At 44.3% G+C, this 21,068-nt stretch overlaps 1 protein-coding gene across 1 annotated transcript; it reads left to right on the top strand.

Annotated features, from left to right (window-relative positions):
- Positions 1–16,702: 16,702 nt before the first annotated feature.
- LOC110735321 (histone H1-like) lies at positions 16,703–17,562 on the top strand. The gene is made up of 3 exons (XM_021915494.1): positions 16,703–16,898; positions 17,064–17,138; positions 17,444–17,562. The coding sequence occupies exons 1-3, from the start codon at positions 16,703–16,705 to the stop codon at positions 17,560–17,562; spliced, it is 390 nt and encodes a 129-aa protein (XP_021771186.1).
- Positions 17,563–21,068: the final 3,506 nt, after the last annotated feature.

Here is a 21,068-nt window from a genome sequence, read left to right as displayed (position 1 = left end):
GCGGAACCTGGTTGGTCCACTTGTCAAACGGTGATTGGTCCACTCACTTTGCCTATATAAGGAAGTGCTGACTTCGGTCATTTTCACTTTTGAGAACTTTGCGAGAACATTCGGACCCCTGAACTTGCTCTGACATTTCGGACCTTTTCTGCCTACCGCCTGTTCTGACAAGCCGACTGCACCGGATTTCCAGAACTTCATCAACCGTCACTCGTTCAGGTAACTCAGTTCTCTTACTCTTAATTTTCTTTTTAATTTTTGAAATGGCACCACGGAAGCACACGACACGACCTAAGTTAGTGATCAGCCGGTCACCGGGGACGGCTGAATCTAGGACTAGGAGTGCCGCCTGCCCTTTTCTGGACCCATCTTTGCCCTTTATACAAAGTCCGACTGTATCTGTGTCTATGCAGAACGTGATGGCCAGAACAAAAAAGACTGCTATGATCTCAAACTCGGACGGCTCCTCCCAAAGGGTGCTCATTAGTGAAACATCTGACCAGGCGCCAGATGTAGAAGTGAAACGAGGCGACTGCCAAGCCGACAGTTCTGAGAGAGGGGTCAAGGTGGTCCCTTCCCATTTGACCGTTGATATGTCTAATTTTCCTCCTGCTCCTTCTAAGAGAGAGGAGGCAGGCCCCTCTGGGAGAGGGGAGGAGTCGTCCTCTTCGGACTCGTCAGAGGACGAGTCCGAGTCCAGCTCTTCTGGCCACAGTTCTCCAGGCTCAGAAGAAAGAAACAGCCGCCTACAAGAGGCGAGGCTTTCTTATGCAGTTGAGAAGGGGGACAATTGGGCGGAGCCGTCCGCCTCTTACAGAGAGGAAAACGCCCCCTACTACTGCATGGTACCCCGGGGCCGGATCGCAACCATGCAAGACAAAGTGGAGAGCTTTATTGCTAACCACAGAATGGGCCCGGAATTTTTACTGTTCGTGCCGGATCCAGAAGACATTGTCGTCTGGCCGGCTGGTACCAGCTATGATGACAGTTGCTTTGGCTGCTATGTGGCGGCTATCAAAGCTGGACTGCGCTTCCCATTACATCCGGTTGTTCAGCGGATTTTAGATGGGTATGATTTGGGGTTATGGAAGTTAGCCCCCAACTCTTGGGTAAACGTACTCGGCTATGTGGCCGGGTGCGAAATGTACGGGGTGGAGCCAAGCTTTGAGGCTTTCGCCCACATGAACTATCTCAGCCGGACCCCTAAGTCGGGAGGTACCGGCTGGTATCAATTAACAAGCCATAGGGGTTACCTCATGACGAGAGGTAAGGCGAACAAATGGAAGGACTGGCGGAACACCTTCCTTATCATCGAGGGTTCAGACACGGAGCTGAACCAACGCTTTAACAAGTGGAATAGGGATCCACCTCTTCTCGCAGGCGGCCGCAGCATGCCACCTGTTCCCCCAAAGGCTAAAAAAGAGATCCTAGACAAAGGACTCTTCAAAGTAGAGACTAGGGTGAACTCTACTTCAGGGGTACGAGAGCAAGTACCCCTAAACTGCGTCCCGAGCTTCAAGTGGCTCTATGACGAGTACTTTTTGGCCGCCTGTGGCCTCAGCAGTAGGTGCTCTAGAGGTAGCCGGCCTGTCAAATACTCTGTTTTTTCACGCTTTGTTTACTTGGGATTTTTCTAACTTTGCTGTTCATTTTTTGCAGCTGACGCCATGAGTAAAATAACAGCATCCAAGACTGCGGCGGCCATGTTGCGGGCCTCTCTTATGCAACAGTCTTGTACCGACTCCCCCAACAAGGGGGCACCCTTGGTAGGCTTCGAAAACTCTTCTGCTTTTAGGAGTTGTCTTATGCATATACTAACTCTTTTTATTTTCAGTCGGGCACTCCAAGAGCTTCTTCCTCGCAACAGCCGGACCCCAAGGCCCGGAGGACGACTGTTGCAAGCTCTCCTGGGTCTTCCAGGAAAACAGTGGCGGCTGAGAAGCAGCCGGCCACTTCTTCTAAAACCCCGGCGGGGCCGCCTAGAAGTATGGACAATTACTTGTAAAAACTTTTACACTTGCTTCCTTCTTGACTAGATCTAACTTGCTTTTTTGCGCTTGATGCAGCCGGCCCTCAGGGGCTTGACTTGGTTGAGGTAGCCAAGTCCATGATCAAAGTAGTTCCTCCATCTGAAAGGGAGGCGGTCAGGGGTGCCGGCACCCTTGACCTTGATGGGATTGCAGGGGTCCTTGCTGAGGTATACTTTTTTGAGTATTTGAATTCCAGGACGCCTGTTATCTTTTTTGTTTGGACTCTGACGCCTGTTTTCTTTTTGTACTTAGGCCCTGCTCCGAGTTAACAGCCTTCGCAAGCCGCTTGATCGGAAAAACAAAGAGGTAAAGGCTGCAAAAGCTATGGCCGCCTCCAACTGTGATAAGGCAATGTTTCAAATTGCCCAAAATGAAGTACTGACCATTGATATTCTTTATTATCAGGCGCAGGCTACCGCCGCTGTTCGGGCTCAGTTAGAGGCGGCCCAGAAGAAGAATGACGAGCTGGAGGCGACCGTCACAAATCTTAAGGCCGAGCTGAAACCTCTTCGCCAAAAAATGCACTCTTACGAAGCCATGGAGAAATCTTTGGCCAACGTAAAAGAACGCCTGGTGAGCCAAGAGAAGAGTCTTACCCAAGAGCTCTCGGAAAAGGCCGAGCAAGAGAAGAAAGAGCTCGTCCGGGAGATGGTGGAAGACTCCACTCAAATCCAGCGCATGACCTGGGGCCGCCTGTTCCCCAATGCCGACTTTGCCTCTTGGGAAAGAACGTACCGCCAGTGTTCGGAAACATATAATCAAGAGATCCTGGCGGCTGCTGAAGAAGAGGCGTTGGGAGATGCGTTGGAGGAGGAGGAAGAGCCGGTTGTGGCGCTTGTGCCACTTGGGGGTAAGGCATCAAAAGAGGATGCAACTGAAGCCGAGTCCAACAAGAAGAGTGCTGACCAGGCGGCAGCTGCTAATACTGAACTGCCCCCTTCTTAAGCTTAATGTATTTTTTTTTTCACGGCCTGCGTGCCGTTTGCTTTGTATTTACCCGGCCAGGGGGCCGGGGCTTTGAATATTTTGCTGGTCTTTAATGACCGGCTTATTTTTAATCAAATTTTTGTTTTGATTCAAATTTGTCTAAGTATTCCATATCTAATATCCCATTGTTCACTAGACCGACTGTTGTACATGGCCGAACGTTGCAGACAGGTACAAATAGTAAGTACGCCGCCTATGCCCCTGGACGACTGGTTGTCTGTTTCCAGGATAGACGATCAGTTGGCCATTTATTCAATCGGTATTCGAACTATTTATTCAATCGGTCTGACCAAGTAAATAGTATTACCTAGTCGCCAAGGAATTAAGTAAGTAGGATAACAAGCGGCGGGTACCGGTTGTTTCCCTTTATTGCCAATGTTGGCTTTTAACTCGTAATTTGTTAACCTAGCAAGAGTAGTGGTTGAGAGTCCTTGTTTGTTAAAAACAGGCGGACGACTCATACCTTTTAGGCTCCATACTAAGTTTGAGTGACTATTGAGTTAACATAGGAGTTACTTAGTCTTCGTCACACTCTAGATTGAATAGTAGAGGTACCAGGCGGCGGAGGCCGGCTGATCCTCTTGATTTGCCAATGTTTGTTGGCTATTAACTCAATAGGTTACCTAGTAGGAATAGGGGTTTGAGTGCCCTTGTTTGTTTAAAACAGGCGGACGACTCAAACCTTTTAGGTTCCATACCAAATTTGAAGGAGTGACTATGAGTTAACGTTGGAGTTACTCAGTCGCCGTCACTTTTGTTTGAGAAGTAGAGGTACCAGGCGGCGTAGGCCGGCTAGACCCCTTGATTTGCCAATGTTTGTTGGCTATTAACTCAATAGGTACCCCCTGCATTTATCCCAAGTAATACAGGCGATCATCTGACTCAGATGTCAACTGCTACCACTGGTTTGGTTAGTGATAGAGTTATCCTTGTCTCAAAAACGGCTACGTGGTTGCCCTTGGGGACAGTCGTATAGGTGCCGTGTAATTAGTTTATAGAACAATGTTCCACCCAAAAGGGAGCTGCTCTCTGCGACGAATTTCATCCGGAGGGATGCCGTCGGACGCCTGCTATGATGTTGGGACAGGTCGTATTAGTTTTGTAGATTTGATCAGGTGGCTTGTCGCCTGGTCTGATCATTCGGCCGGTGGCCTTGGTAAGTTCTTGGTGAACGTAGGTGCTAAGTAAAAGAAGGGTAGCCGCCTGTTAGGCACAGGGTCGGCCAGGCCCTAATCTTTTTAGCTAAGTATTGTGAGTAAAATACTCAATGGAGAGTAGCCGACTGTAAAGGAACAGACGGCATGCCCCTCTGAAGATAGAGTGAAAAACTGAATGGAGAGTAGCCGACTGTAAAGGTACAGACGGCATGCCCCTCTGAAGATAGAGTGAAAAAACTCAATGGAGAGTAGCCGACTGTAAAGGTACAGACGGCATGCCCCTCGTAATACAAAATTGAATAGTAAGTGCAAACTTTATTAAGTAGCTCTTTACTTTACATCATTCAGAAGAAATATTTTTTAAGGTTATCTACATTCCAAGTTCGAGGCAACGGTTGTCCGTCTGGTGTTTCCAGACGGTAGGTACCGTCCCTGACTTCCTCATAGATTCGGTAGGGTCCTTCCCAGATGGGAGTTAGTTTGCCAGACTCATTAGCCCTACCAACTGCTTCCATTTTTCTAAGTACAAAGTCCCCTACTTTGAGTGGACGCCTGTGTACTTTTTTGTTGTATGATCTAGTCATTCTCAGGCGATAGATCTCATGGCGCAAAACAGCATTGCCCCTCTTTTCAGGAAGTGAGTCTAATGCCAAGCGCATGGCTTCCCAGTTTGCCTCTTCGTCATATAGCATTACTCGAAGAGTCGGCTCGTAGTGTTCTATTGGAAGAACAGCTTCCGCACCATAAGTTAGGAGGAATGGAGTTTCTCCAGTCGCCCCTTTTTCAGTCGTCCTAATGGCCCAGAGAACATGTGGTAGTTCATCCGCCCATAGGCCGCCTGCTCGTTCAATCTTTTTCTTGAGACCGTCTGAGATGATTTTATTAAAGGCTTCTACCTGGCCGTTTGCTTGTGGACGGCCGACAGATGCAAAGTAGTGTGCAATTCCTTGGTCTCCCAACCAGCTTTTGAGAACAGGCGTCTCAAATTGGGGACCATTATCAAAAACCATAGACATGGGAACCCCGAACCGAGTGATGACGTTTTTCCAAATGAATGAAATTACATCTTTCGTCTTGATTCCCTTTACAGCCTCCGCCTCTACCCATTTAGTGAAGTAGTCAACGACAACAAGTACATACCTTCTGCCGCCTGTAGCAGGCGTATATGGACCCAGAATGTCCAAGCCCCACTTAGCAAACGGTAGTGGGCTGTGAATGGTGGTGAGGTCAGTAGCCGGACGGTGAATTAATTTGCCAAACCTTTGGCACTTGTCACATTTTTTCACCATCTCCATTGCATCTGCTTCCAAAGTAGGCCAAAAGTAGCCCTGTCGCCTTGCCCTTTGAGCAAGCATCCTACCACCTATATGAGAAGCACAGTAACCAGAGTGAAGATCATCTAGTATCTCTCGTCCCTTTTCAGGAGTAACACACTTTAAAAAGGGTTGAAGGTACCCCCTCTTGTGAAGTTCTCCCTGTATCATTTCAAAACAGGAGGCTCGTTTTTTCAGTGCTGCCGCCTGTTGAGGATCACCCGGCAGTGTACCGTTTGTCAGATATGCCCTGATTGAATCCATCCAGGTTGAGCTTCTGTCTAGGATTCCAATAGGGTTTTCCTCGATGCTTCTCTTCTCCATTACTTCCCAAAAAACAGTTCGAGGAGTATCGGAGGAGGCGGATGATGCTAATTTTGACAGTGCATCCGCCTGGTTGTTTTCTGATCTCGGCACTTGGATCAGATGGAAATCCTCAAGGGAGCCGACTGCTTGTCGGACCGCCTGTAAATACTTGATCATGGCCGGATGGGTTGCTTCGTATTCGCCATTGTACTGACTCACTATCAATTGTGAATCAGAACAGGCGTCTATTTTTCTTGCCCCTGCCGCCTTGCACATGCGGATCCCGGCTAGTAAAGCTTCATATTCTGCCTCATTGTTTGAAGCCTGAAAACTGAAGCGTAGAGCATACTCGAACCTGTCGCCCTCTGGAGATTGACATACGACGCCTGCTCCACAACCATTTGAAGTAGAGCTTCCGTCCACATATACCTTCCATACTTGGTCTGGAACTTGAGAGTCAGGAGGACGAGTCATCTCTACAATAAAATCAGCAAAGGCTTGCCCCTTCACTGCTTTTCTAGGCTCGAAAGTAACTTCGAGGCTCTGTATTTCTATGGCCCATTTGATCATTCGTCCTGACGACTCCATGATGGTAAGGGGCCGCTTGATTGGTTGGTCTGTATACACGACGACTGCATGTGCCAAAAAGTAGGGCTTCAATTTTTTAACAGCCATGAAGAGTGCAAGACCAAATTTCTCCACTAGGGGATACCTCAACTTGGCATTTTTCAGTACGTGGCTGACAAAGTAAACCGGGTGCTGACAGCCGTCCCTTTCAGCAAGGAGAACAGCGCTTAACGCATGATCAGAGACGGCCAGGTACATGTAGAGATCCTCTTTGGGCAAAGGGCTGACCAGCCTCGGCAAGGAATGCAAGTGAACTTTTAATTTCTGGAAGGCGGCCTCAGCATCCGGCCCCCATTCAAACCTTGCCTTTTTCTTAATTGCCTGGAAAAAGTATAGGCATTTGTCGCCTGATCGGCTTAGAAATCTTCCCAAGGCCGCCAGACAACCTGTTAACTTCTGAACCTCTCGGATGGTACGAGGCGACTGCATGTCGATGACCGCCTGCACCTTCTCAGGGTTCGCTTCTATTCCTCTCTGATTGATAAGGAATCCGAGAAATTTCCCAGACTCAACTCCAAATACACATTTCTTGGGATTGAGCATGACATGGTGCCGCCTGAGTGTGGCGAAAGTTTCTCGGAGGTCCGTCAGATGATCTTTCTGAAGTTTAGTCTTAACAATCATATCATCAATATATGCCTCGACGTTTCTCCCAATCTGATCAAAGAACACAGTGTTTATCATTCGTTGGAAGGTAGCCGGGGCATTCTTAAGACCAAACGGCATGACCGTGTAACAGTATAACCCCTGATCAGTGACGAAGGCCGTCTTCTCCTGATCTTTCTTCCATAAGGGAATTTGATGGAAACCAGAATAGGCGTCCATGAAACTCATCAAGGCATGGCCGGCTGTTGAGTCGACCAGGTTGTCAATTTTAGGCAGAGGGTAACTGTCTTTGGGGCACGCCTTGTTTAAGTCTGTGTAGTCTACACACATTCGCCAGGTGCCATTCGGCTTTTTAACGAGCACCACATTTGCAACCCAGTCTGGGAAGTAACATTGCCGAATGAACCCTGCATCAAGTAATTTTTTAACTTCGGCGGCTGCCGCCTGACTTCTTTATTCGCCATGGTTCCGCTTCTTTTGTCGTACCGGCTTCTTTTTCGGATCCACAGCGAGTTTATGTAGCGCCAGATCAGGACTAATGCCTGGCATTTCATGGACTTCAAATGCAAAGATGTCCTTGTATTCTTTCAATAAGTTGTGAAAGTCGTCACCAAGGTTTCTCAGAGCAGTCGTCCCAACTTTGACTGTTCGGTCAGGACGTGAGTCGTCTAAGATCAGGTCCGCATGCTCACCAGCCGGCTGAGGGCGGAACTCATCCGGCCGCTCCTCTGCCAATGATTGCTATTTTCTTGCTTTTCTTGCGGACTCTGTCTGGGACACCTTTCTCTTTTTGTCGCCTGTTTCTTGAACAGGCGCACTCTCCTTGACATTGTCAAGGTCTGTTTTTTCTCCACTTGACCCAGTGGCCATAACAGTGGGCTTGACATCCGAGAGATAGCACTCTCGGGCCATCCTCTGATCTCCCCTTAGGGAGCCGACTGTTCCATTATCCCTCTCAAACTTGAGCAGCATAAGAGACGGGATTATAACAGCCTTGGAATTATTCAGGGTTGGTCGACCCAGAATCATGTTGTAGGCCGAGAGTTCCTCTACTACTAGGAACCGGACTACCATGTGTCGTCCTTCCCCTTTTTCGCCCAGGCGAATGGGTAAATCTACTCGTCCCAGTGGGTGGACGACTCCTCCTCCAAACCCTATTAAAGGGTGGGAGGCCGGATGTATGCAGTCCGTCTTATATTTCAGTTTTGACAGACATTTGCTGCTGATGAGATCTGAGGAGCTCCCGGTATCTATGAGGATTCGGCCAACTCTCTGGTTGGCCACTTTACATTCAATAACGAGAGGGTCGTCATGCGGCCCCCTTATTCCTCCTAGATCCTCTTCAGTGATGACAATCTCAGGAAATGTATATTTGGACGGCCGTTCTTGGTGAACGGAATTTACATCTAACCGCCTTATATTATCTTTGTTGCCCCTAATAGTGGGGCCGCCTCCTGAGAAGCCGCCTGCAATGGTGTAGACGACTGCATCATCTGTATCGGAGCTGTCGGCCTGTTGATTCTTTTTGGCCGACTGCTTTTTTGAGGAAGTGTTCCCCGTAGATTTCTTGACGTAAGTGTCAAGATCACCTTGCTCAGCCAGGCGGTCTAGGTACCGCATGAGACTGATGCAGTCATTGGTGTGATGACCAACGTCATCATGATAAGCACAGATTTTATCTTGGTTCCGGTTGTTTGCAGAACCCTTCATGGGGACCGGCTTCTCAATTGAGATCCGTCCCTTTATTTCTTTTAGGATAAACTGGTTATCCTTGTTAAACGCATACTTTGGGGAGTATGGTTTGAATTCTTTTTTCTTTTTCTGGGCCGGCTGTTTAGAGGAATCAGCCGCCCAGACCTCTTTTCTTTTCTCATCTTTGTTAGACGACTGTTTCTGTCGTCCTTCTCTTTTGTCGAATCTTTTCCCGTCCGACTGTTTTATCGTACACAGATCAGTCGTCTGTATATAGGCTTCTGCTTCAATCAAGGCCTCTTGAAGAGTCGCCACCCTTTTTCGAACCAAATCAAATTTGAAGGTAGACCCATCTTTGAGACCTCTAAAAAAGTCGGTATAAGCTACCTCATCCGGTAACCCTTGAATCTGTATTCTCATCAGGTTGAATCAACTGATGTAAGAGCGAAGCCCCTCCTTCTCGCCCTGCTGAATTGTTCCCAAATCAAGGGTCGTTTTCTTCGCAGGGATGTTCATGGTGAAGTTGGAGGCAAATAAGTAAGCAAGCGTCCTGAAGCTGTTTACACAACCAGTCGGCAGGTTGCCGAACCATTGCTGTGCGATTCCCTTGAGAGTCGCTGGGAAACACTTGCACCAAGTGGGATCATCCAACCCTTGAAGGTACATCAGGTTGGTGAATGCCATCAGATGGTCTTCTGGGTTAGTAGTGCCGTCATAGGCGCCTACTAGTACATTTTTTACCTTGGCCGGCTGAGCAGCTTCAGTAATTTCCTTGGAGAAGGCCGACGGCTGTTCACCAAGTCTAAGCAACCGTAGCTGCCAGTCCATAGGTTGGACGTTTTTTGCTACAGGTCCACCAAATGGAGGTGGCTGCATAAAATACTGTTGTTGCGGCACAAATGGTAAGTTTGGTACCGCCTGGGCACTATGAAAGCCGGACTGACGGGAGGTGCCGCCTGACTGACTCTCATGGTACGACTGTGTATGCCTCATCGAGGCATTTCGCAAACTGTCTTGAAAATTTGAAGTAGAAGCCGACTCTGACAATCGGTCACTCTTCTTCTGCTCTAGCAGTAGCCGAGCATCTGTGAACGTTTGCTTTGACCCGTCCGCTTGAATATGACGAACCGGTTTCCTATTTCTTGTAGGATAACGAAATTTTGTGAAATCAAAGGCAGGTGGCTCCCGCTTCCTAGATTTAGGATGAGGAGTCGCCTCTCGCCCTTGAACTGGCTTCCTCTTCTGTGAAGTGGAAGGTTTCTTGGCCGACTGCTCCTTGACTGAAGCAGACGGCTTCCTGTTGATCAACTCTTGAATCTCTCCCTTGAAATCCCTCATGAAGGTCATGAGTTCGTTCCTTGTGATGGGAGCAGACCCATCAGTCGGCTGTTGCCGAGCAGGCGGTGCGCCTGCTGGCTCGCTTCCTGTTTGAAGATGCTCCCGTTCCCTTCTTTCGGTATGACGGGTACGTCGGGCCCTTAGGGTCCCGTCTGGAGCTGTATGAGTTTCAACTTCAAATTCACTTTCGGTGTCATGGTCCGACTGAACTTGAGGGTCGTTTAGGGGACGCCTCTCTTCAGGAGTCGGTACAGACTTGGATGCCATCTCTGAAGTACTCTCCCCACAGACGGCGCCAAATGTTTCGGGGTTTTCTGATGTCCTGCGGGAGAGTTACAATTCCGAGACTGGAACCGGACGCCTGTACCTGCAAAATAACGGAGACTCCTGAGAGCTCCGCCTCCAACGGTCAAGTTAGTACCTGATTAAGGAGTAATTAATACGGAAATTAAAGTAATAAGATCTCTCTAGGTGAGAGTGTTTAATGTTGGTAATCTGCGTTGTTAGCGAGATTAGCCGGTTATTAGTGTTCCGTAATGTTTCTGTTCTGTTCCGTTCTTCAGGTGAGATTAGTTGCTTGATCAATTGCTCTCTCAATTGCTTGATCGCTGGATTAATGAGGATTAATTAAGTATTTATAGTCTTGAGAAGCGTGCCACTCTCTAGGTTTAGGGTAAACCTAGGGCTGACCGGGCCTCTAGACAGGATTGGGCCTTGTTGGCCGGTTTTCCCATTTGGCATGGGTGGACACGTGGCGTGTCTCAATTGGTCCGTAGAGGACGTATCTGTGATTGACACGTGGCAGGCTCCTATTGGCCTACGTGAAGGACACGTGGCGGAACCTGGTTGGTCCACTTGTCAAACGGTGATTGGTGGATAAAAATCCCCTAATCATTAATTATTCATTAATATTACTGATCGGAAGCGGCCTCCACCCAGGCATTCCGATCACTTGACCTCACTGAATATATTAGTTTTCTAATAATTCTGAACCCACTAACGGAATAGTACACTTGTTCGAAGGGCACCATTCCTTTCATATTCTTCTTCTTTGCCCCGGCTGGGGACTTGGAAATGTAGGACTTCAGCATTCCCTTGTCAGCCAGACGGTCCAACACCCTTTGAAGGCTGAAGCAGTCGTTGGTGTCATGGCCGACTTCCTCATGGTATTGGCAGAATTTATTTTTGTCCCTTGATTGAATGGAACTTTTCATTGGATTCGGCTTCTCTAGGGACAGCCGGTCCTTAATTTCCATGAGGATGGAATTGCAGTCCTTGTTAAACTCGTAATTGGGGACGTACGGTTTAAACTCTTTCTTCTTCTTCTGGGACGGCTGGTCAAAATCACTAACCGCCCAGATTTCTTTTCTCTTCTTGTTGTCTTCTTTCTTTTTGGCCGGCTGGGCAGGCCGGCTGTCTTTCTGCTTGTCGGACCTCTTTGAGTCCGACTAGCTGCCAGGCGAGCAGAGGTCGGTAGCTTGAATGTAACTTTTCGCCTTCCTCAGGGCCGCCTGTAAGGTGAAAGCCCCTTTTCTGACTAGGTCGAACTTAAAAGTTGACCCGTCTCTCAGACCTTTGAAAAAGTCTGTAAAAGCTACCTCATCAGACAGTCCTTGAATCTGAATTCTAATTAGATTGAACCACCTGACGTAAGAGCGCAGCCCTTCTCTCTCCCTCTGCTTAATGGTGTCAAGTCCAAGCTTGTTTTTTTAGCAGGAATGTTCATTGAGAAGTTGGAAGCAAATAGGAAGGCAAGCTTCCAAAAATTGTCAATGCACCCAGCTAGCAGGTTACCAAACCATTGTTGGGCGATGCTCTTCAATGTAGCCTGGAAGCAACGACACCAAGTGACATCATCCAACCCCTGCAGATACATGAGGTTGGTATAAGCCATGAGATGGTCTTCTGGATTGGTGGTACCGTCATAGGTACCAAACAACACATTCTTAACCTTGGACGGTTGTGCCGCCTCGGTTATCTCCCGGGTGAACGCAGAAGGTTGTTCACCCAGGCGAAGCAAACGAAGCTGTCATTCCAGTGGTTGGACATTTTGGTATGCCGCCTGACCTCCAAAGAGGGCCGACTGCATGAAATGAGGGGGATACTGGCTGTAAACCTGAGTAGGCACATACGGTACAACTCCAATCATATGAGGGCCAAAATGGACGGTATTACCGCCTGTCTGACTCTCATGCAAGGAAGATGCATTCCCTGCAGAGGTATTGTTAAAGCTGACAGGAAAGTTCGACGTGGAAGCCGACTCAGACAGCTGCTGATTTCTCTTCCGGTTGATGATCTCCCGGGCATCAAGAGATGACTTCTTATTTTCACCGGCTGTTAGTCAGGCGGGGGTTATTGTTATTCCCTTTAGGAAAAAGAATTTTGGACCAATCAATGGTCCCGGCTGCCTTCTCCTTTAGATGAGGAGTGGGCTGCCGATCTTTGCCTGACTTCCCCTTTTCCAGAGGAGTCTTCTTGGCCGACTGACCTCTACTTTGGCTAGCCCGGCTCTGGGTGATCAGCTCTTTAATTTCACCCTTGAAACTTGTCATGAATCTCATGAGCTCGTCTCGGGTGACAGGCGTTGATCCAGCTGCCGTAAGGGTTTCCCCTTCCGGCTAACCAGGGGGTCTACTTGCACCCGCCTGGGAGGCACCCCGCTCCAAAGTCTCTCTAGGCCGGATGCGCTTGATTCTGAGAGAGCCGTCTTCGGCTGTAAAGGTTTCAATTTGAGGATCTTTATCCTCATGGTCTGTAAAGAATTCTAGGTCTTTGCCCAGACGGTTAGGGGGTGGTACAGACTCTTGAACCATCTTCGAGGTACTCTCCCCACAGACGGCGCCAAATATTTTGGGTGTTTTTGTCCCTTGGGAGGGTTACAACTCGAAGACTGATCCGGTGTGAGCTGTACCTACAAAACAAACGGAGACACTGGTTGGGTGGTGCTCCGCCTCCGACGCACAAGTTAGGAACTTGAAGAGAGAATAAAGTACGGAAATTTAGGTGGGTATCTGCTCGGATTCCAAGCTCAGGTCGTTCTCTGATGTGAGAGAATGCAGGTGTAATAAATGGTAAAACGTGTCCTCAAAAGGAGGAACATCTCCCTATTTATAGGGTCTTTGGGATTTGTGCCCCTAATTAGGTCACTGGACCCTAATCATTGGTGGGCTACGCCGTTTTGCGGCTTTCTCGGGATTTGGGCCTGAAGGCCGCCTTTTTCCCTTAATTTCTGGAGTGACACGTGTCAAGCAGGGATTGGTCCACTTTGGGCCATCCTAAGGCTGACACGTGTCATCCTCTGATTGGACCACGTGGCGGGGTAAAATTACCCTAAACAAACCCATCTTGGATTTTTGGGAAGAGTGCTAGAGTAGGAGTTCAATAGAGCATTGCATTAGCAAAAAATCTTAAACTCACATAATACTCGGGTTTTGGTCGGACCTCACTAACCTCGAGGTAACGGACCTAAAAGTCACTATTAGTTTTTGCGGGTGGACTTTTGTTGGAGGCTCTCATGTTAGCGGGGCTAAGCTTTCAAATAAGAGCTCGTCTTTGAGGGCGAAGCACGCGTCAAAGGTAAATTCCAATTTTATCCTTTTATGTTTATTTGTTATGCTTTATGGTTTTATAAATTGCGAGTGGTTCTTTCGGTCGGGGTTGTTTCCACGGTAAGTTGGACTTACCAAACCCCAACATTAAAGTTATGTAGTTTACTTTAAGTGGAATTACATTTAATACCACTTTTACGATAAAAAATCAGCTTATACAAAACTTCACACTTCTCTCACCAATATTGCAACCAGATTTAATTAGATTTAATTGATTTTTAAATTTAAATGCTAGTGTTCAGATCTAGTTATTCAGGATTCAAGCAAGAAAATCAATCACGAAAATCATTCTTTACCTCAAATTTTTGAATTAAATTCGAATTTCACTATAATGAACCTTAAATTGATCATAATCACCATAAACTACCAAAAATCAAACAAATTCAAATCAACATCTATGAAGTCTCGCATATATACGAACTTCAAATTCACCATAAAAAAGTTATAATTACTAAACTAAACTGAAAAAACACCAAATTGTTGACGAATTTGCAAATATATGCTCCAAATTGATAGAATATATAATATGATTAGGCAAAAAAAGTATTAAACCCTAAACATCGATTAATATAAAATTTCAATGCTTACCTGTGTTGTCGAGAAATTTTGCAACAAATTCAGCACAATATTAAAGAATTATGTAAATTGTAGCACCTTTTTCCTAATATTGGAGTTGTTGATTGAATTAAGGAAGCTTGAATAATTCTAGAGAGAGAAAATGGCGTAAAATGATATGAGAAAGAGGAGAGATAAATGGCAGAGAAGAGAATTCCATGAAACTCGTTCAATTCGTCTGATTTAATGTAGACCGTTAGATCGCTCGCCTTTTGTGTTAGATTTGACGGTCTAGATTAGTTCTTAGTTCCTATCATAGGATTGGTTCTCATTATAACCTGGTCACATATGTATATATACATATATGTATATATATATATATATATATATATATATATATATATATATATATATATATGTATATATATATATATATATATGTATATATATACATGTATATATGTATATATATACATGTATATATGTATATATATGTATATATATATATGTATATATATACATATATATATATATGTATATATAATATATATAAATATATATATATATGTTTTGGAGTTTTCCGATGTCCTGCGGGAGAGTTACAATTCCGAGACTGGAACCGGACGCCTGTACCTGCAAAACAAACGGATGCTCCGGATGATTGGAGATCCGCCTCCGACAGTCAAGTTAGTACTTGATTAAGGAGTAATTAATGCGGAAATTAAAGTGATTGGGTCTCTCTAGGTGAGAGTGTTTAATGTGTGTAATTTGCGTTTTTAGCGTGTAATCTCCCTTAATGAGGATTAAGGGAGGTATTTATAACCTCGGGAAACGTGTCAATCTAGGTTTAGGTTAAACTTGGGCTGATTGGGCTTCCCTCGGAAGTTGGGCCTAGGTGACCGGTTATCCCAGGTGTCATGGGAAGGACACGTGTCGTGTCGTAATTGGTCCATAGTGGACGGATCAATGCTTGACACGTGGCAGGCTCTTATTGGCCCATGTGACGGACACATGGCGGAACCTGATTGGTCCACTTGTCAGATGGTGATTGGTGGGGGAAAATCCCTAATCAATATATATGACCAGGTTATAATGAGAACTTATTCTAGAATAGGAACTAGGTACAAATCTGGATTGTCAAATGTAGGATAAGAGGCGCGCGATCTGACGGCCCATATTTGTTCAGACAAATTAAATGCAAAATTCAATTCAGGCGCCTTTTCTCTCTCTCTCTCTCTCTCTCTCTCTCTCTCTCTCTCTCTCTCTCTCTCTCTCTCTCTCTCTCCATCTATCTATCTTTTTTCGCAATTTTCTCTCTCTTTCCGCGATTTTCTCTCTCTTGATCGCCATTTTCAACAGCAAAAACCTTTGAAAACCGCCATAACCGTCAAATCAACTACTCAATTTTGCTATAAAATTACAATTTCATGTTCTACTGTCTACATTTTTCAATTTTAGAACAAAAATTTTTGAAAATTGACGAATAAAAGGTATTTTATCACAACTTCGAAGTTCATACTATTTTTTTTTTATTTTGTTGCAATTTTATACATATATTTGTGTTTTTTGCTTGATTATGTTAGAATTAAAGTAGCAAAACTTGAATCCGAGAATTTCGAAGTTCAATTTTAGTGTTTTCAGTTCGATTTCTTCATAAAAAAGTATTATCACAAATTAGTTCATTTTTGTTCAAATTATGATTAATTAACTTATCGTTTCTGTGCAAATTTGTTGTAATTTAGGTTAATATCGACATGCATGTGAAAATTATTCAAAGTTTTAATTATATTTATGTTTTTTTTTGCTTGATTATGTAAGAATTGAAGTAGCAGAACTTGAATCGGAAAAATAATTTTAGGCAAAATCGACATGGATGAGAAAATTATTCAAAGTTTTACATAAATTAATATTAGGTTTTTCATAAATTAGGTATAAAATTATAGTAAAGTGTTTTTGAAAAAATATTTGAAAAACTTTAGAACCGTTTATATTTATGAACTTAAGTAATTTTACTTAAACTCATACTAATTTAGAATAATTTTGGTTAATTTATGAGTAATATTTGAGTGCATTATTGTTGATATAGTACTTATGTTCTACTATTTGAGTGTCAGAAATTTGCTAAAAGTAAATAAAATATTATTAAAATTAGATAGAAACTGACTAAAAGTAAATTAAAAGTAGTTGTTTGAGTTTCTATAGTTTTGAGTGCATAATTTTTTAAAAGTACATAGAAATTTGTTAAAAGTAGATATAAATTTGTTAAAAGTACACAGAAATTGCCTAAAAGTAAATTTATTAATTGTTACTGAATTACTATGAAATCTATAGCTATTGTAGCTTGTGTATAAATCAATCAATTGATGTTACTATTATGGCTTGTGTATAACATATCAAAAATGATGATAATCATTGCTCATTACATTACCCTATACATTATTCTTGGTCATCTCATATTTGTTTTGAATTGTTCACAAATTAAAATGGCCAAAACTACAAAGAAAAAACCTACAACAAAACCAGATCCAGCAAAGGATATTGCTACAGCAAAGAAGGCTGCTGCAAGTAAAAAAGTTACTGCAGTCAAGAAATATCCTGCAACCAAGAAATCTCATGCGGCCAAGGTGACTCCTAAAGCCAAGAAAGTTCCTACAAATACAAAGCAATCTCCAATTAAAGGTATATAATATAAAGTAAATGGAGACTGTTATAAAGTAAATAGAAACACTTATAAGGTAAATCATTTATCTTCATTAAAAAAGCTTATAGGGTAAATATATATGTTTTAAAAGATATTTAATATGTCTATACTTATAAACTGATTGTGTTAACTAAATGTAATAGGTGCTAAGCTTCAAAGGATTTCAAAAAAGCGAATATTGATAAAGAGAAGAATTAAGGAACTAGAAGCATCAAAAGGTTCATAAAAGTTTATATAATTAAATTCATATGTTATGTATTATATTGCACCAAGGTATTACACCAAGGTATTACATAAAAGTTTATAAAGTAAATGAAGATTGATATAAAATAAGTACAAATTGTTATAAAGTAAATAGAAACTCTTCTAAAGTAAATGAAAACAATTTTAAAGTAAACTGTTTTAAAGTAAATCATTATATGTCTATGATGTTTATTGATAACTTTAATAAAGTTAACAAAAATGTTTATAAAGTAAATATAAATGCTTTCAAAGTTGGTTAACATGTTTTAACAAATTATAGGAACAAAGAACAGGGTAAAATCTGAAGTGAAAGATAGCAATTATGAACCAGAAGAAGATCAAAATGAGGATTCTGATGGTTCATCAGAAGAAGACAGAAAAAAGGGAAAAGCTCATTAAAGAAAAAAATGAAGCTTGACAATTCTGACCTTGATGTACATGAAGTTATTGATGTTAATGATGATGATGATGATGGTAATTTGGAAATTAAGAAAACACAATGCAGACCCAATGCAGTTGTTGATTTAATCAACAATTTTAGTGAGCAGCAAAAAAAAAGATGTCATAAGTATTGGTTTTGGAGGACTGCTTGAACTAAAGTTAAGAAGAATTTCAACAAAGATGCTTCCATGGCTTTGTCACCATTTCAATGAAAGCAGCTGCATGTTCAACATTGAAGAATTTTCAGTGAGTTCCTACGATGTTGAAGATATATTCTTGCTTCCACATGTAACTGAGAGCAAGGTGAGTTTTCAGTTAAGGAAGCAACCTCTATCAAACTTGCCGATTTAAAAAGAATGGAAGATGATGAGATAATTGTGAATAATTTGGAGAACAAATTAAAGAGTCTAAAGGAAGGAGGGGAGGATTTTAAAAGATTCTTTGTGATGTATGTTTGCAGCACATTCTTGGCCCTTGTTGCAAATAGAGTGATTGATTACAAGATAATCAATTATGTTTTGGGTGTTTTTGTCTCTCGGGAGAGTTACGTCACAAAGATTGGTCAGGCTGAGCTGTACCTGCAAAAACAACGAAGACTCCGAGTGGTGGAGCTCCGCCTCCAACGATCAAGTTAGTAACTTGAAAGAGAATAAAGAATACAGAAATTTAGGTGGGGATCTGCTTGGATTCCAAGCTCAGGTGTTTTTCTGATGAGAGAGAAAGTAGGTTTGATAAATGATTGAATGTGTCCCCAAAATGGGGAAATATCTCCCTATTTATAGGGTCATTGGTAGGAGTGCCCCTATCTAGGTCATTTGACCAAGGTTTTGGTGAGCTATGCCGAATTACGGCGCTTCTTGGGATTTGGGTCCTTGAAGGCCGCCATTTCAGAGGCTTATCTGAAGGGGACACGTGTCAAAAGGTTATTGGGCCACTTGGGCCATCCTGAACTCGACACGTGGCCTCCTCTCATTGGTCCACATGTCTAGGGTACTTTTACCCTAAACATTTTCCCCACACTGGGGTCACGTGCATGTCATGTGAGGCTTGTGATACGTGTCCACCTATCAAAGGTGAACAGTAACAACGGATAGTGAAATTTGAAATTGAAACGAGGATGCCCCCATTTCACCTTCTATAAATAGAAGTTTCCCCCCCCCCCCTTCCCTCTCTCCTCACCATATTTTCATTTGACTTTCTAGAGAGAGAAAGAGAGTTTTTTAGAGAGAGATTCTCTGCTTCCGTCTGCGTTAGAGTTTTCCAGATTTCCGTGTGCTAACATTGCAACACCCGGTCACTTCTGTAGCTGTTTTCAGATTTTCCAGAGTAAAAAGTAAGGTAACCGCCTGTACCATTTTTAGTTTTTCTTTTCCAACTTGTATACATTCTTTTTTTCGTCTGTATAAGTTGTCTTAGAAATAAAATGAGTTCTCAATCGACAAACTTGGCATTTCCTAGGACACTCAGCCGATCTCCCAAAATGGCTGAGTCTAGAACAGGGGGTGCCTTTTCTGGACTGTCGGAACTGCTAAGCTCAACTCCAAATTCCTCCCTCTCTGTGTCTGTGCAAGACACAATGGCCAGAGTTAAAAAAACGGCCAGAAAATCTAAGAGTCGGCACACTATGGAAATGCCTGCCGACGAGGTTGTTCCGGAACGGGAACATGAGGATTTGGGGGATAGCGGCAATTCTGATGAAGAGGCTCCTTCTTCTTCCGGGAGCTCTAGCGTACGGGAGGTAGGCGGTGAAGAAGTTGCCTCCTCTAATGGATCCGATGGTAGTGAGGCCGATGAAAGATCGAGGGCCGAAACTTCTGGCTCTGATCAGGATAATTCCGCGGCTGACTATCAACATTCAGCGAAAGTTGCTGACAACCCAACCCGAAGAAGATAAGGCTTCCGGGTGACATAGCCCTGTTGAAGAGTGGCTTTAGGGATTTTAAGGAGAAGCACCCCTTTGGGAAGGGGTGGGATATTATCGTCTCGCCTGCAGATGCAATGATGGCGTCGGACGATGAGATTGAGTATGCAGACCACTATTTCGTCTGCTACGAGGCGGTTATAGAAGTCGGCCTCCGGTTCCCCCTCCATACCGGGATTAGAAAGATCCTGAAGGGGTATGATCTGGGAGTTTTAGAATCTTGCTCCTAACTTCTCTGCCTTTGCTCACATGCACTACTTGAGCAAAGCCCCAGGCGGTCACGGGGCTGGTACACTCTTTCCACCTTGCCCCAGTACTTAATGAGTTTGGACAAGGTGTCCAAGTGGACAGGGTGGAAAGACAAGTTTTACTTAATCTCTTCACCAACTCTGAGACACAACCGGACACTACGCCTGTACAATCAGGAACTGGTTCTTTAGGGCAGGAAATGCCCCCTCCCGGCGCTCTTTACTAGTACCCGGGAGCAAATAATGGAGTCGCGTTTCTTTGAAACCACTACTGAGCCCATTGGGGATGGGTCTCACATCATTGTTCCAAAAAACTGGATCCCCCACCCGGACTACTTCAAAGACGAATGCTTTATGTCCGCCTGTGGGTTAAGTCTCATGTTTCCTAAGGGTAGATCCACTTGTATCCGGCATTTCTGTAGTTTTTATATTGTACTACAATCTTTTCATGATTTTTTCTAACTTTTATTTTCTTCTCGCAGCTGACGCCTTGAAAATGGTTGACCTAGCTAAAACTCCGGCTAAGTCAGCAGCGTTGCTGCGCAAAGAAGCGGCTCTTGCAAAGAAAGCAACCGTTGAGGCTAAAGATACCAAGAAAGGCGGGGTAAGGCCGCCTGACTTTAGGTTTTTTTTTTTTTTTTTTTTTTTTTTTTTTTTTGCAAAGGCATTTCGCCGGTTGGGTATGTTTAACTCTTAATTTGCAAGACTCTGTTAAACGCGTTCCACGCTCCTTCTCCAAGCTTTTCAAAAGGCAAGGAGAGGATCCGGAAAAGGCCCCGGCTGCCAAGGCCGCCAGGAGGGACCCCTCCCCCAAGTCAACTTCTACTGCCCAAACCGACCGACCCACGACCGGTGGCAAATCGCCTTCTGCAATGAAAATTCTGAGGGAAAACTAAGAACGCTCGCAGAAGAATGCGCCGGATGCCTCTACAGCATCGAAGGGTGGCCCGCCACCTAATGTTGCAGCCGGTGCGGCAACAAATGGGGAGGAGATTCCTGCGCCCCATCCGGATACCCAAGGTAAGGACAAGATTGAAATACCTTCGCCACTTGACTTCATGAGAGTCAAGACTAAGGTAGACCCCTCTGGGGGTTCAGTCAGCAGCCAGCAACGGATGAATGCCAACTATGCTGCTTCCTTCTCACCAAGTACTTATACTTCTTTTGGTGCAGATCTTACATCTGACGAGCCGGGTCTTGTTGGTTTCGCCAAACGGGATGGTGAGGACCCTCACCCGGTCGGAGAAAAATTCCATACCTGATTTGCAAGTAGTGGACTTTGACCGGATAATGGG

This window comes from Chenopodium quinoa, unplaced genomic scaffold (genome assembly GCF_001683475.1).
Source record: "Chenopodium quinoa cultivar QQ74 unplaced genomic scaffold, ASM168347v1, whole genome shotgun sequence".
NCBI lineage: Eukaryota > Viridiplantae > Streptophyta > Magnoliopsida > Caryophyllales > Amaranthaceae > Chenopodium > Chenopodium quinoa.
Note: the sequence above shows the minus strand (reverse complement) of the source record. Positions and strands in the feature narration are given on the sequence as shown.